This window comes from Trichosurus vulpecula, chromosome 3 (genome assembly GCF_011100635.1).
Source record: "Trichosurus vulpecula isolate mTriVul1 chromosome 3, mTriVul1.pri, whole genome shotgun sequence".
NCBI lineage: Eukaryota > Metazoa > Chordata > Mammalia > Diprotodontia > Phalangeridae > Trichosurus > Trichosurus vulpecula.
Window position 1 is genome coordinate 3,956,704 of NC_050575.1, and position 17,189 is coordinate 3,973,892.

The 17,189-nt window shown below is 44.7% G+C and overlaps 1 protein-coding gene across 1 annotated transcript; it reads right to left on the reverse strand.

Moving 5' to 3' along the window:
- Positions 1-11,217: 11,217 nt before the first annotated feature.
- Positions 11,218-13,019, reverse strand: GSC (goosecoid homeobox). Its single transcript, XM_036748016.1, has 3 exons — positions 12,680-13,019; positions 11,777-12,036; positions 11,218-11,370 (listed from the first exon to the last, which is right to left on the reverse strand). The coding sequence occupies exons 1-3, from the start codon at positions 13,017-13,019 to the stop codon at positions 11,218-11,220; spliced, it is 753 nt and encodes a 250-aa protein (XP_036603911.1).
- Between the last annotated feature and the right edge of the window lie 4,170 nt (positions 13,020-17,189).

Sequence of the window (17,189 nt, forward strand, 5' to 3'; positions counted from 1 at the left end):
GGGATCTGTGTATAAACACATACATATCTGCACATATATTAAAACAAGGCATATGAAATCAAGTTTCATTTTTTATACAGAATTTTTTGGGGTTTCCATGTGTATGGAAATATTTTCTTTTTTTGGTGCTTAAGTTAAAAATGTTGATAAACTAGAACATATCCAGATGAGGAAAGTAAGAAAAATGATGGGCTTTGAGTCCATGCTAGATGAAGATCAATTCAAAGAAATGGGGATATTTAGTCTGGAGGAGGAGAAGATTGGGGATGGAAGACAGTAGATCCATCCAAGTTCAGTTACTTGAAAAGGCTTTCCTATGAAAGAGAGAGAGGGCAAAATAAGAATCAATGAGTGGAAATTGGAAGCCACTTTATTGAAAACAAAATTAGACTTATTAGAAGGAAAAAACCTTTCTATCCCAGAGTGAAATGGCTGCTTTGAGAGGCAGTGGTTTCCCCAACCCTGGAAGACTTCAAGCAAAGTTTACCATGTGAAGTGTGTAGTAGTAATTCTTTCTGAGTATAAGTCAAGACTAGATGCCCACTGGACTCTCTTCCAACTATTAAGTTCTGTGGTGCTGTGATTTCCTCATGATCTCTTCCATCACTCATCCAATCTTTGATTCTTTATCAATTTCTATCTTTCTCTGTTGGCTACCTCCTCTATACCTACAGATAGTCAGATCTCTCCACTCTTCAAAAAACAAATCTTCCCTTGATCCTGCCATCCCCTCAAACTATCATCCCATCTCTCCCTCTCCTTAACTGATAAACTTCTAAAAAGAGAATTCTACACTCACTGCCTATACTTCCTCACCACTTGATCACTGTTCAATCCTTGGCAGTTTGGTTTCTGTCTCTATCAGTCATTAATTCATCGTCCTCTTTGAAAATGAAGGATGAACAACATCATTTATTAAGAGTTTACTATGGGTCAGGACTTACAAAGAAAGGAGAAAACACAATGTTTGCTCTCAAGAAGCTCACATTCTAATGAGGGGAAAAAATTTGAGTAATCGTCCATAAAAGATATATCTAGTGTAAATAACAAGTAATCTCAGAGAGAAGTAACTATCGAATTGGAGGAAGGGTACAAGGGAGGGAGGGAGGTAGTAGAAAAGGTTTCCTGAAGAGGTGGAATAAGCCAGGAAAGCCAAGGGGCAGGGTGAGGAGAGAGGGTGTTCCAGGTTTGGGGGACAGTCAATGACAAGGCAGAGTTAGGAGATGCAAGAAACAGTCAGGAAGGTCATGGTTCCTGGATCCTAGAGTTTATGGAGGGGAGTAAAGTATATGATAGAAATGTAGCAAGAGGTCAGGTTGTCAAGGGCTTTAAATGCCAAACAGGAGATATTATATTTTGTCTTGGAGGTAAATGGACATTCACTGGGTTTTACCGAGTATGAGAAGGTGACATGGTCCAAGCTTCACTTAAAACAATCACTTTGACAACTCAGTGGAAAATGGACTGGAGCGGGGGAAGACTTGAGGCAGCAATAACACCAGAAATCTATTGCAATAGTTCAGGTGCATGATAATGAGGGTCTGTCAGGGTGGCTGTCATGTGAGTGGGAAAGTAGGTACCTACCAGAGATGCTGTGAAAGATGACGTTGTGGCTGTTGATTGGATATATAGAAAGAATGCAAATGAGAAGTCAAGAGTGATACTCAAATTGTTAGCCTGATTTTATAAGATGGTGGAGCAGGAAGGATATAGGAGAAAATAATGAGTTCTTTTTCAGACACGCTGAGTTCGAGATGCCTACACATCTAGCTGAAGATGTCTAAAAGGTGATGTGAGACTGGACGTCAGGAGAGAGGTTAGCTCTTAATAAACAGAAGGGAATCATTCCAAATAGAGATGATTAATTGAACCCATGCAAGCTGATGAGATCAACAAGTAAGCTTAGTATAGAGGGAAACAAGAAAAGGATCTGGGATGGAGCTTTGAGGGGCACCCACAGTGAGTGAGAGTGACCTAGGTGAAGATTCTGAAAAAAAGACTGAGTAGTTAGATATGCCATAAGAGAACCAAGAGAGAAGAGTTTCGTGAAAGTCTAGAGGAGAGAGAGTTTACAGGTGATCAATCACTGGTGTCAGAGGCTGCAGAGAGGTCCACGAGAATGAGAAGTAAGAAAAGATCATTACATTTGGCAATGAGGAAATCATTGGTAATTTTGGAAACAGTGTTTTCCATTGAATGATGGTCACAAATCAGACTACAGAAATTTAAGACTAAAGTGAGAGGAAAGAAAAGTGGAGGCACTGATTGTAAACAGATTTTTAAAGGAGTTTAGCCATTAACAAGATGAGAAATATAGGAAGGTAGCAAGCAGGGACGGCAGGACCCAATTAAGTTTTTTTAAGGGTGAGAAACAAACATTTATTGAGCACCTACTATATGACAGGTAGGTGCTATTATTGTCTCTATCTTACAGTTGAGGAAACTAAGGCAGACAGTGGTTAAGTGACTTGCTTAGGCTCCATGGCTAGTAAGCATCTGAGGCTGAATTTGAGCCTTCCTGACTCCAGGCCCAATATTCTTTCTTCTGCCTTACCTAACTGCCTCTTAGCACACGGTTGTGTTTGTAGGTGGCAAGGAAGTAGTCCAGAGACAGGGAGAGTTTGAGGATTAGGGAGAAGGGGAAGATGACAGAGGGTCATTCTTCTGTAGAGGAAGAGGTCCAACAGGATCACATGGAGATGTACAGGGCTTTGCCTTGGGAAAAGGGCCACCTCTGAGTGAGACTTGTGAAGGAGAAGAGGTAATGTGGATGAGAGGCAGCTAGATGCCAGTCTCAGACATTTACTAGCTGTGTTACCCTGGGCAAGTCACTTGACCCATGCCTGCCTCAGTTTCCTCAGCTGTAAAATGATAGTAATAGCTAACATTAGTGCTCATTTGGTGCCAGGTACTGTGCTAAGCGCTTTACAAATATTATCTCATTAGATCCTTGGAACACCCCTGGAAGGTACAGATGAGGAAACTGAGGCGAACATAGGTTAAGTGACTTGCCTAGTATCATACAGCTGGTGCATCTCTGAGGCCAGAGTTGAACTCAGATCTCCATGACTCTGGGCCTAGCATTACATCCACCATACCACCATAAAATCTGCTTCCCAGGGTTGTTGTGAGATCAGATCAGATATTTGTAAAGCACTCAGTAGTGTGCTTGGTATAACATAGGTGCTTAATAAATGCTTGTTTTCTTCCTTACTAATTCAGGAACACATCTCAGTGATTGAAAAGAAGGGAAGGGGACAAGAAGCTCTCCTCAAATGGCCTAATTTTTTCAGTAAAGTCTTTGTCTCAGAGGGTAGGAGGATGGAATGATGTGAAAGGTTTTTGGAATTGAAAAGCTTTATCTAAGGTCACAAATTTAGTTGCTAAATGTAATAGCTTTTCCTCAGTCCTAATCCTCCTTGAATTTTCTATAATATTTGTACAATAGGAAAAAAAAGAATTCAGGTTCACATAATACCTCTGACTTATTAACTGTGACACCTTAGGCAAAGTCACTTACCTGCCTCAGTTTCTTCATTTGTAAAATGAGAGGCTGGACTAGATTTATGATTTATGAAATCTATTCTAGCTCTCTGAGTTATGACCTTATGGCATTGCTAACCACCTGACAACATGCCCTAATAATAGGTCTCTCTGTCCCTAGCTTCTCTCTTTTCCATTTCATCACTTATACATGTGACAAATTAATCTTCCTAATGCATAGGGTTCTGACCTCATCATTTACTTGCTTAAAACCCTTCTATGACTCTCTCATATTTCTATAAGAAAAACGTTCCCTCCTTGGCCTGGTATTTAAGGCCCCCCAGCACTTATCTCCAGCCTACCTTTCCAGAGCTATGTCATATAACTCCCCTTTAGGCAGCAAGGTGGTTGGAGTTAAGCATGCTTAAGTTCAAATCCTTCCTCAGACACTTAACTGCGTGACCTTGGACTAATCACTTAACTTGTATCAGTCTGTTTTCTCATCTGTAAAATGGGGGTGATAATAGCACCTACCTTACAAGGCTGTTGTCAAAATCAAATGAGATAACTTATATGAAGTATTTTGTAAGCTTTAAAGTGATATATAATTATTACCTATTATTATGTGCCAGAGTATGTATAGAGTGTAATTACGTACTCTGTATTCTAGCCAAAGTGTGCCATCAGAGAGAGACTTGGAGATAGATAGATAGATGGATAGATAGATAGATGGATAGATAGATGGATGGATAGATAGATAGATAGGTGGATAGACAGATAGATGGATAGATAGATAGATGGATAGATGGATAGATAGATAGATAGATAGATGGATAGATGGATAGATAGATGGATAGATAGATAGATGGATAGATAGATGGATGGATAGATATAAAATATGTATATATATATACACACAAACACATATATATATTGTAAATATACATACATACACACATATGTATGCACATGCCTGGCAATCATCTGCATAGAAATGATGATTGTACCTTTAGGAGCTAATGAAGTCAACAAGTGAGGAAGCGTAAAGAGGGCCTAGGGAACACTGGAGCACCCACAGTTAGTGGGTCTGAAGTAGAAGCAGATCCAGCACAAGAGACTTGAGGTGAAGCAGTCAGACTGGTAAGAGAACCAAGGAGAATGAACCTCAAGAAAACCTAGGGAGAGAACCTGGGGAGGATTATCAACAGGGCAAATGCTGCAGAAAGGTCAGGAAGGATTTAGATTAGAAAGGGCCATTAGATATGGTAATGAAATCATTGGTTATTTCGCAAAGAACAGTTTTAGTTGAATAAGCCAGACTGCATAGAGTTTAGAATGAAAAAGTGGAGGTACTGACTGTAGATGGTTTTGAGAGTTTAGCTGAGAAGGGGAGGAGAGATAGAGGGTGATAGCCAGTGAGCAGGTAGGCTCTAGTAAGAATTATTATATTTTTAAGCATGAGGGAAACATGGGTGTGTTTGTAGGCTGCAGGGAAGGATCCAGTAAATAGGGAGAGGTTGATGATTAGAGATAGAGTAGGGATGATTATGGGAGCAATCTGATGGATTGAGGGGATGGGATGGGATGGGATGGGAACCACAGTACACACGCATAGAAGGGTAGTCCTTGACAAGCAGAAGGCTCACTTCTTCACTGGAAACTGGAGTAAAGGAGACAGTGAGAGAGGACGTGTGAGGGATGTAAGGTGATGGGGTAGAAAGGGAACTCTTGGCCAAAAACCTTAATTTTTTTTGGTTCAGTATTAGGTGAAGTTCTCAACTGAGAGGGTGAGAGAAGAATGATGTGGGGGTTTTGGAACAGCAGCTGTGATAAGTGGAATAGGGATAAATGAAGGAATTGTAGTAATATACTTTGGCCTTCCCAAAGTCAGGATTCAGTTAAGATGAGATAGTATAAATGTTTAATGTACCCAGTTAGTACAGTTTCATGATTTTTTTTTCCAGCTTCATTAGGCAGCCTTGAGTAGGAGTGAAGGAGGTAAATGGTAGGGGTCTTCCAGGGTTGGGGCTGGGAAGGCGTGATCATAACATGACAAAGGAACAGGATTTTGAGATTAGAGTGAAGATTGGGAAGAGGGGAGAGTATAGCCATACTAAAGGTAATATCCTGGAATAGCATTGAGGAACAGAGGGACTAGAGATCCCAGGATAAGTATAGGAGGAGTAAAACACATGGGGAGAGGCAGATAACACTATAATTGGACCACCAGCTATTTTCCAATCTTGTCCTTTACTCTCCAGACTTTGCCTTCCCTTCTCAATTCTTCCAGTGGCTATCTAGGCCACTAAGTTTCCCAGATATGCACAGCTTTGTCCCACCCCAGTTTTTAGCGGTATTTCCCAACACAAATTATCAGTGCCTCTCCTTTGCTTTTTATCACATTCTTCTGTATTTGTGTAATTAAGTTGCATCACCCCCTAGTAGATTTGTAGCTCCTTATGGGCAGGGCCCCTGCCTACTTTCATCTTTCTATATAATACCAGAGAATGGTGCCTGGAATAGAAGAAATGCCTAATATTTGTTAAATGAAGATAACAACAGATAGCATTTATATAGGATTTCAGGTTTGCAAAGAGCTCCTCACAATAACTCAGAAGGGTAAGGGCTATAATTATTATGTCATTTTACAGGTAAAGAAACTAAGGCAAATAGCAGTTAAATGACTTGCCTATGGTCACCTAACCGTAAGTGTCTGATGCAGACTCAGACTCAAATTGATCCTGATTCCAGGCCTGGCACTCTATGCACTGGGCCACCTGGCTTCCTTGAAAGCCCCAAATATATCTTTATGGACTACTAATTTCACCTCTTTTAAGAAGACTCCAATCCATTTAATCCTCCCCCCACCACCTCCCCACCTCTACCCCATAGTATTTATCAAGCTATATTAGTTTTGATGGTAGTGGTTGTATATATTTTTAAAATCTGTATCCTCAGGGCCAAGTACTAGGCTTTATACATGGTAGACACTTAATATTTGTTAATTTAATGAATTATTTTCCACATCTTTCATATGCAAAGGGAGATACCCTAAGACTTAATTAGAATATTTATCAAATGTTTTCCCCCCAGCTTTCAATCTTTAAAAACAATTTAGTAATCTTATTGAGCTCTAATCCTATCTCTTTACCCAGTCTCCTCTCCCTACAAAACATCTGGCCTGAAGCCCTAACTCAAGATTACATCCTATCGTTTGTTATCAAGGAAGCCCGTTTTCTTAAACACACAACATCACACTGACTTCATCAGAATTTATGTGAGGACTGTCATTGTGGTTAAGATCCTGAGCCAAAAGAAACAATACATTCCTGAATTCCTAATTTAAATCAATTTATGCAAGGTCTTGCTGATTTAGATTTCATTTATGTGTGCTATGTTATCATTTTAATATGCTTACCTTTGGTTCACTTAAGGATGAGACAGGGACAGAGTAAATAAGGGGTGGGGGAAATAAAAGGGAGTGAGAGGAGGGAGAGGAAGAAAGAGAAGTTCCTTTTCATCAACTGCTCCCATTTCTGATCCGCTGGTGGAGTTGAATTATTTAACTTCTGCTCCAGAAAATGATAGCCCTGCATCCTCATTCCACACCCTACCCCCATTCCTCATACTTTAATGGCACACCCATGGGGCTAGAATAAAAACCATCAAATTGCCAGCCACAAACTTTTTTTTAACGTCTCCGTCTTCTTCAGAAAGATTCATTTAAAAGACAATGAGCCATTCAAGGTCGAGTCTATCAACAGAAAGTTAGGAGTTGCTGTGATTTGCACGTTTTTAAAGATTCATGTCCGTAATTTATTCAACTGCTGCCCTACTTTCAAGGGAAACAATTAATTAGTTAATTAGTGTTAGTAAGCCTACTTATTTCTCAGGGCGTATCCCTCCCCCCCACCACCTTTCAAGTGTAACCAACTAAATTTTAAAATTTAAATGACGTAAGCCTCTAAGATCAGAAAAGTTTTCTGACCATCCGGAATAGTCAGCTGACAGCAAAAGGTCAGTGTTCTGGAGTTCATCCAATTGAAGGGATTACCAAACTACCTTCCTCAGCCCCAGCACCAAAATGGGATTATTCTCACTACTAGGAGGCAGGGGAGGGATAAACTGATAAATTAAATCCTGAGTGTCTCAAGAATTGCTTGATCCAGTCGAGTCCTGTCAGGCTCCTCCAGGAAAAACAGGAATTGTGCAAATACAATTTTTTAAGTCATAAATAGCCTTCCTTTGAAATGCATCTAAATTTTTACAATAAATGTTCTCACCAGAGCTATTTTTAAAGCCCAACCGATGATCACTCTTCTTGCACAGTTAGAGGGTAGTTTCCTCTGCAGTTCAAAGCTCCCACTCACACCACGTGGGAGCATTGTGCACCCCCTGACTTAGGCAGCAAAAATCCAACATTCTATCTTGGTGAGGGGGGCTTAGCATAAAGGTCGATCCAGTCACCCTAAGGAGAGGCTGAATAGAGAATGATACTGTCTTACTGACTTTTTTTAAATTTCTTAAGTTAGGCCAACCACTAAACACTACACTTAGCACTGGAGCAGAAGGCAAGAGTAACTTTTCTTCTTCAGAGTTGCACACAGAAGGTAGAAAGAGGGCTGCCTTCTCCTCTGCTAGAGAGTCCTCCTGCCCCATCCCCAGGCTCTGCTTATGGGAAGACTCTCCAAAATCTTGGTCAGCTACTTCTTCCTCTTTGTTCTGTAACCTCTACTCCTGGCAAACATATTTTACAAAATTTAAAACAAATGATCTCCCCTTTCACTACTGCAGCTAGCACTGACCAATGACACTCACCACTGCCACGCACTCAGTGACAGGATACACTTTATACTACTCGTGTGGAAAGCTTTTTGTGCCTCCCTCATCTTTCTAAAGCAGAAGTTTAAATTAGAAGTGTGTCCATTCTGTCTGTGACAGCAAGACCTAGCAAAAAGATACCCTGGGAAAATGTGGTTGTAGAAAAAGAGATACATGAAAAACTCAGTAGAGGTCTTTTCTATAGAATCTTTGGAATAACATAAGGATTCCCCAGTAGGTAGAGAGGAAACCTATTTTATGATGTTATGGTCTCCAACCTTAAGCAGTGAAATAGAATAAATGTGAAGTGAGTTTCTATTCAGGAGAGATATGGGGATGGTACAGAAACTTTCTCGCTATTACAATGACCTTTCTGAAAGGAACAAGTTTCTGTTCTAATTAAGTGAGGTATTACACCAATCTCCCACCTCCACTTCATTTGTGGGCCATGAATGTCTCAGAGATCTACAAAAACAGAGATTCCAACAAGATGGTGGCTACCAAGCAGACATTCTTGTTTGTCCTTTCATTTGTAATGTTTCTATCTAAAGGGCTACCTGGTCTTCTTCCCCTGGGAATTCTAGATGCTTACTGTTGGAGAGGGGAGGCAGTGTCCCTTCAGGTTCCGCAAAAGACAAACTTATTCACTACTGGAAAGTCACCTCATTCTAGGTAAAACACAGAAGTTGAGTCATCACAACATAACAGACATATCAGCCTACTTTTTAAAAAAGGGGGCACCATATCATTTTATCTTAAAAAGAACATAGATATCCTTGCTATGGGGGGAATTCTATTTAAAGCCACAACTCAGCAGTTCCAGGTCCTCTAAAGTCCCCACAGGAAAAATTAAGAGAATTGGGGAGGGGGCTACCCTGGAAATCCACCTGAAGGTAAAGACCTTTATGGAAACTAGTAAAGCTAGAAGAAGGTCTTTCTCATCAGCTGTCACACAGTTTCCTGGGCCCTTTCGGTCAAGAGACACAGTTTAACTAAAAGCTTCATTGCCCTCCCCAAGGGGAATGGGAATAACGCTAGCAGCTTCTTGAACTTTGCAGCAGATCTCAAAGTAACAACTTATCCTTCTTCCACACCCCCACTCTACTGGAGAAGGAAAGGGTAGTGTAGGTGTAGGCCAGAGGTATAGGTAATATCGCTGTGCTTAAAAGTGAGTGTGTGTATATTTGTGAAAGTGTGTGTGTGTGTGTGTGTGTGTGTGTGTGTGCCAAAAGGGTGGCATTGAATTAGGGGCCACTAAATAGGACAAAGGATTTTATTCTGGAAAGTGAACTGTAAAGTGAAGGGTTGTAGAGAAGCAAGGAAGGGGGCTATAGGCCCATGATAACATGCCCCGAGTTTATCCAGTCCTGAGCCATAGCTGGCTTCAGGTTTCTCATTTTCTGCAGTCTACAGTCTAGTGATCAGGCAACAGAACTCGGCATACCCACCCCACCTCATTCTGTTATCCCAAGAGCAGTTAAGGGCTCACTCAGACCCAGAGAAGAGAATTTTAAAAGGGAGAGGGCATGAGAAGCTTCACAATGGGGACGGAGAGGGCTCCATCTGTTCAGGACGCTTCCTGTTGGCCATAGAACTCTGAAGGCTATGAGAAGAGAAAGGGGGCTCTAGAGATTAGAAACTGGGGTCACATTATCCAAGGCCAGTGGCTCTGAAAGGGCTCCTGTTGCAGGAAGTCAATGGGGTCAAGTTACAGAAGGCAGCAGAAGGAGAATCTGGAAATGGAAGTGTGGGATTTTCTTCACCAATATCCCTTCTGACCAGTATGGACCCAGGTCTCCAGAAAGCTACTGCCTAGGGGCTAGCAGGCCTTGCTCTCATTCCTCCCTTTCTCTTGGTCCCTGGCCACTCAGTTCCCAGCCTTCACCATTTGCTAGTTAAACAAGGATGGGTCTTGCAGGAGAGCAAGGACCCTCCTTTCCCCGGGCCTGGCTTCTTGGAGGCATTCAGGAAGTAGTCAAGAGAAATCAACCCAATCATTTTACCGTGAGGAAACTGAAGCCCGAGGAGGTTCAGTGTCTTGCCCTAGGTCACAGCAGTAGTACGTAGCAGAACCAGGATCCTGTCTCTTTTCCATTAAACCATATTGAATCTTGATTGTCAATATTGTGAGGGTTAAGTCTTGGAGTGAACTGAATTTAGGGAATAACACACATGGGAACTGTGGAACACCTTTCAGCCTCCCCTATTTCATTCTCCAGACCCTCTGGGACTGCCCAGCAGCCTTCTTTATTCCTTCGTTCTACTCTGCACATGGACTCACAGAATCATGAACCATTAGAACCAGATCAAGAGACCTTAGACATCACTGGACCTAACCCCCTTGTTTCTCAGATGAGGAAATTGAAGCCTGGGATGGGGGGTTGGGGAGGGAGAATGATTTGTCTAAAATCACTCCATTAATTAACCACAGACCTCGGACCAAAATGCATGTTTCCAGAGGCCCATGGGAGTACATGACTCCCTTCATGACTGAATTTTTTGTAACATATCCAAAAACCAACTCCCTCCCTCCCAACAAAAACCTCAAACTAAAAAATTAAAAATCAAGGATTGAATTTGCTCTCTGCCGTCAGCCTGTGAAGGAGGTGGTGGAGGACGTATAAACATATTGGCTATTGGTACATTATTTGGCCACCATCCATTTATTGTATCATCACCTTTAATTTAACTATAAATACTACAGAATGGGGTGGGGGAAGGGGGCTGTTAGACTGGCCGAGCCTCTCTGCAGCCAGTTCTATACAAGAAACACCAGGAAATATTTACACCAGTTTACAGTTTTCCTCATTCCCCTTCCTTCTCCCCCACAAAGGCAGCAAGTGTGCAAGATAGTAGCATTGTATGTGCAAGTCTCTAAAGGGATGCAAGTCCCAAAGTTCCATTCCGGGGCTATCAGCTATCAGAGTCCAAGTCGCTTTTACCTTCCTCTTCCCTTTTCTCTGGGGATGGCTTCGAAGCCTTGCTCCACTTCCGTGCGTTTTCTGACTCCTCTGAGGACGACCTTTTCTGCCGCCTCCATTTTGCTCTTCGATTCTTAAACCAGACCTGTTGAGAAAAGACAACAAACAACTAATTGGTGGGGATAGAACCTCATTTAAAAAAACAAAAAACAAAAAACCAAAAAACTTCTAGTGAAAGAAGAGGAGAGACTTTGGGAAATCACCATATAGAAAACTCCGGCCTACTTTACTTTGAGTCTTCCTTGGCTCAAAAATAAATACTGGGAAGTGGACCAGGCTGTATTTAAAAATTCTGTAGACGTTTAAGGAGGAATCCTGGGGATTTAAACCAGGTATTCGCCCGTGTATCAGTGGCATACTCATGAAAAAGCTACTAAAAACAGCGTTCAAAACTTCATCGGCCTCCCAAAAATCAATAAATGCGGCTGCCCCAGACGGAGCTTTTCAGCCAGCTGTGAACATTTTGTACAAGGGGCAGAGAGTGGCAGTACCTCTACTTTCTCCTCCCTCAAGTGCACCCTCCGAGCCAGCTGTTCCCTTGTGCCCACGTCGGGGTACTTGGTCTCCTGGAAGAGGTTCTCCAGGGCTTCCAGCTGTTCATCCGTGAAAATAGTTCGGTGCCGCCGCTTCCGCCGGCAATGCAGCTGGTTGAGCAGCTGCAGCTCGGTCCTCGACAAGGTGCCCACGTTCATATAGGGCAACATCTGGTGGGGAACCGGGGACATCAGGACTGAGCCCGAGCCGTCGTAACCTGCAGCAGGAGGGTAGATGGGGGTTAGGGAGAGAGTGGAGAAGGAAAGGGTGGGGACAAGGAGCTCACGACCCCAGATTGGAGTGAGCTCTCCCCGAATCCGGGCTTCAAGACCACTCGCCCGTAGCCCTCCCGCTGAGACGAAGCCCGCCCGCCCGCCGGCGCTTAGCCGAGGGAGCCATCCACAACGGGGGGAATTGAAGGGCTCCCAGGGGGCTCTCACCAGCCCGGATCCCGCATTGGCACTATGTTAGCAGTGTGTCCGTATAGTTAATAGTATCAGGATTAAGGAGGGCTGAGCCCCCTTTCCGCAAACGGACCGAACCGAGCTTCCCCGACCTCTCCCCAGCCAGTCTGCCAAAGTTTGCACAAGCCTTAAACACTGGGCTGGCGAGCTCTGGCTAAGGTTACAGAAGTAAAATAAACGTCCGTGTGCATGGAAAAGAATAAAGAATAATATCTCGTGTGGGTCCCAACGGCACCCCGCCTCGGTCCTAGGAGCCACAGGTTCCCCGCGCGCACTTTGGCCAAAAGTAAAAAGCCCAAAACAAACACACAAACACCAGGGAGCCAAGAGAGACTTGGGGATTCCTGAAAGCTCGCGCGGGGAGCGATCGGGAGAGGACGGCGAATGTTCCCCTACCTGAGGACGGAACGCAAGAACACTGCTGAGCTCCCAGGGGCTGCATCGCCCCGCAGCACGACGGGCCGACGGGCGTCGCCTGCACTTGCAACTGCCCGTAGTAGTAACTGTTGTAGCCCAGGCGGGAGCCACCGACCGCGGTCTGGAGGCCGGCTCCGCTGGGGGCTACTGCGCGCGGGTAGAAGCTGCCGTAGTCGGAAGCGCTGGCGTAGAGAGAGTCCCCGTGCAAGGCCGGGAAGACCACCGGGGCCCCGGCGCTGGGGGCCAGAGGCAGCACAGAGTCCTTACAGCGAGGCCGGGCGGCGAGGATGTTGTCGATGCTGAACATGCCAGCAGGCATCCCCGAACTCTTCCCGCCGGGGACAGGAGAAGGAAGAACCCAAATGATGTTAACAATAAATAAGAAAAAACTATAATAATAATAAAGAGAAACAGAGCAACCCTCCCCCAAAAACTAAACTGAAGTACACGCACGTCTGAGCGGGTTTTCAAACCGAAAGAAGATCCTGAGCTGCGCAAATCTGTCTCCCACTCCCTCCACTTTGTCCCTGTCTCTGTCTCTGTGTCTCTGTGTCTCGCTCGCTCTCTCTCCCTCTCTTCCTCTCTCCCTCCTCACTCTCTCTCCCTCCCTCCCTTTCCTGCCTTCACTGAACTCATTCCAGAGTTGGATGAAGGATAGAGTAGTCCAGCTGAACTTCTTCCCTTTTTTATACAGAGTCGACGTCATCCTACATTTAGTTCCTGGTAATATGCAGATGACAAACAAAACCAGATTTGATTTCTCTCTCTCTCTCTCTCCCTCTCCCACCCTCCCCCCCGCCAACTTTGGTAGGGATAGTGGTGGTTTGAGAATGGGAGGGAGGGGGGTCAGGTTGGGGGAGAGGCTAAAGGAGGGGGTTACACAATGGCCTGAAAGGAGACTGGTCTGTGTATTGAGAATTAATTAAATTAACCTAATCCTTTCCTTTACTGGGCGCTCTGAAGGCTGTGCAGCTCGGTTGGCCAAGCTAATTGCTCCTGTTAATCTGATTAATGCCATTGTGCGAAAGCCATTAACAATTCCCGCCCAGTCTGTTACGCACCCACTCGTTTTCTCAAGTTGGGTTCTACTCTTGCGGGCGATTTCCTCAGTCAGGGGCTCATTTTGTTGGCAGTGGGTAATTTTATTCACTTTTGTTTTACTTTATTTTTAAGAAAGTTGCCCCAGCAGCGTTTGCATTTAATTCTGCACTTAATTCGTTGCATACTATCCTCCTCTCCTCTTGTTTCACTCTCTCCTCTCCAGAGAAAGGTTAGTCTCCCTAGAATCCCTTCCTTTTTAGAGGGAAGGACAGTGCCTTTCGGAGGTCACCCCCCAAAAGTTTCTAAAACAAACTAATATTTCTTGCAGAGATTTTGAGGTGGAAATTATACGCACACACCACAGCCTTTGAAATCTTTACCAACGCAGTGTCCTGCAGCGATGCTTCTTTTCCAGTTCAGTGTGAAGGATACTGGGGTTTGGGGGGGGAGGCTGGAGGTTCCCCCTCTTTATCTAGAGTTCACTTTCTCCTTATAGGGAAGTACGGGCGGGGGAAAGTTCTCCCCTATTCCGACAATCTTCTTCCACCCCACCCCACCCCCACCTGCCCAAACTCTGCTAGGGATGCAGGCACACAATATTTCACAAAGCTTACACTCCCCCTCCAAAAGTCGCTTGCTTCTCCACTGACGAGCCCCGAGCTCCCCCACCAGCAGGTTGCCCAGTGATTTGCACAATCCTCGGTCTGTCACGACTGGCCCTCAGAATCCACAGGAGGTGGACTGAATCAGATTAGACTATTTACCCCATCAACGCTGCGTCAGAAAAGGTAGGAAATTGTAACGTGTAACGAAAGCAAAACATTGGCCTTTGTTGGCCAGGCACAATTGATTTTGTCCAGCGAAGGCTGGGTTTATTAGCGCTTCCAGAAAACCCAACTGGATCCACTCCCCCGCCAGACCTAGGCCGACCCGACTGCCCGCCGACTCGGGAAAGGAGATTGGCGAGCAGGAGGACTCAGCGTCGGCAGCGAACGTGTTAAACGTGATTGTCTCTGGTGCCACGAAGGTCACCTTAAAATATCTAGATGGGTTTTCCGGATTTCTCCCTGCTTTTTAAAGCAATAGTTATTAGCCAATTAAGCACTATCCCTTATTTTCTGATGCGTAGATCGGGAACTCAGAAATGACTTACAAGTAGGTTGGAAAGAGTTGACGGATGGAAAGGTAGGGAGTTTGTAGATTAGTAGTAGTGGTCTGTTTAGAGTTAGACGGACGGGCTAGGGGTTCCGTAATTCCCCGACAGCCCAAGAGCCAGAGATAAACACAAATAGGCTGGATTAAATGAGCGGTCTGAGGATCACTGCAAGGACAGGGGGAGATTTTTGTACAGCCTTAGAACTCCTGCAGGCCCTTACTTACCGCCTCTCTCCGACGCTGCATCAGGCCAAAGGCTGGCGGTCGGTCCCCAATTGAGTGCGCGTGCTTAGGTTGTAGGCTCAAATGGTCCACTTTCCTTTGCAGCTGCTGCCCGGGGCTCCCCGGCAACGCCGGACTGCCGCCGGGCTGAGTGCAACTGCTGCCGCAGGCCAGCCAAGGAGTCCCCGGGTTCTGTTCGAAGGTGAAGGGGAGGCTTGGAGATGCTTCTGTAGATAGGAAAGCGTTATAATTTGTTCATTAAAAAATCGAAAAGCTTCAGTGTGGCCCGTCCCCTAGGACAGGAATGACTGTGCCTCAGGGTCACATCTAGGGGAGCAAATTGCTCCACCGCTTTCTCGCGCGCTCTCTCATTGGGGATACAAGCCCATTTTATTTTTCCTATCAGTCAATGTAAATCTCTTACTCTCGGCTCACGCTCCCCGTTGACCTTTCCCAGGTTTTAAAACTAACGGACCATTGGCGAGAGAGGTGAAATCACAATAATTCGCAGAAGTGAATTTTCTTTTCTTGTTTAGTTTTCTATTTAAAAAAATTAATAGGCATCATCTTAGGAGAATGGTCCAGGGGATGGATTTCGGGTGGGAGCCCTAACTTGATCTTTGGGTACTTCCAGTCCTCTCCACTTGGCCCTAATCCTATTGTGGGTTGGGGTGAGGTTGGATTGGGAAGTCCCGGAGACAGGACCCTGTGAAATTCCTCTCTCTGGGCACGTTCCTTCACATAAAAGATCACCTCAGAGTTTAGCAAGCAGTCAATTTGCCATTTTATTAGCTGCCTAACCCTGGGCAGGTCACTTAACCTCTGTGAGATCAGTTTCTTTATCTGTAATTTGGGGAAAGAAGTATCAGGATACTTACCTCGCACAGTTATTTTGGGGAAAGCGCTTTGTAAACCTAAACGATTTGTAGGAATTCGAAGGTAACTCGTCATTTAGCGATACAGCTTTCTTCTCTCTCCTTTCCCTCAAAATTCTCCCTATCCCCGTTAAGGATGATGATGATGATGATACCTGACTTTTATGTAGCGTTTTACAAAGGAATTTACGTACATTGTCTCATTGTCCCTTATGTGTTGGGACAGTTGGAAAACGAATCGAATGGCTTTTCCAGTTATTTTCGACGCGACGAGTCCCCTGTCCCTTAACCGCCCATACTAGGGCAAACAATTTGCAAGCTACCCCCGAAACCAATGGCTACTGCTTATAACGCCCGGGCAGGGGCTGGTGCTGGTCGGGAGTGAAGGTGTGGGAAGAATTCACAGATGACATTACTGGTGGCTTCTTTTGGAGCAGGAGGCCGCCCCTACGGGTCACTAGGTCAGCCTGGGACAGCCGCTACGTTCTTTCTCAACTTGGAACAGCCTGGCTCTAGTCTCGGGGAGGAAAAATTCCTCTAGATTTGTTGCAGAATCCACGCCCTGGTTACCCAATGGCTTTTCCCCAACCCCTCAGCACCCCCCCCACCCCCCCACCGCCTCATCAGGTTAGAGGGCGAATTCCAAGTCCACGTTCCCCCTTCGCGTCAACTTCGCAGAACTTTCCGGGGAGCCGGGGTTCGCAAGTGAGAACCCCCCTTTCCTCCCGCGGTGAATTCTCCTTTAGCCCTCCCGGAGAAGAGAACTTACAAAAGTCATAAAGGCACTAAATAAACAATCAGTTGTCCCGCGTGGTCAGGGTGAAATTGGAATAACAAATGAAACTCAAGCAAATTGTCCTACCTAGTGTTGCTAAGCGATTGTTTGTTACTGCCGCAAAGTCTCAGCGTGAGCGGAGGATGCCTGGAAGGCGGAGTACGGGGACGGGTCCGACAGGCTGTTAGAGCAGAAATACAGTAAACAGGGCATTGATTTTCAATATTATCCCCCAAACACGATTTCATACAAAGCAATCACCATGCAGAAGTCTATGAAAATGTGTTTGTTGCGAAGTCAGTCATTCTGGCAATATTCCTCATTTTTAAGATATTAAAGACTAGATCAGCGGATACAAAATGCATCAGGTATATTGCCTTTCAGCTTATCAAGCCTCTTTTGTGCAGCGGCCATAGTCAAA

Excerpts from the sequence above, each read along its gene's own strand:
- GSC (XM_036748016.1), bottom strand. The coding sequence starts at position 13,019 with ATGCCTGCTGGCATGTTCAGCATCGACAACATCCTCGCCGCCCGGCCT. Across the intron at positions 12,037-12,679 it reads TTCTTGCGTTCCGTCCTCAG|GTTACGACGGCTCGGGCTCA; the intron begins GTAGGGGAACAT and ends CTCCTGCTGCAG. Across the intron at positions 11,371-11,776 it reads TGAGGGAGGAGAAAGTAGAG|GTCTGGTTTAAGAATCGAAG; the intron begins GTACTGCCACTC and ends TTTTCTCAACAG.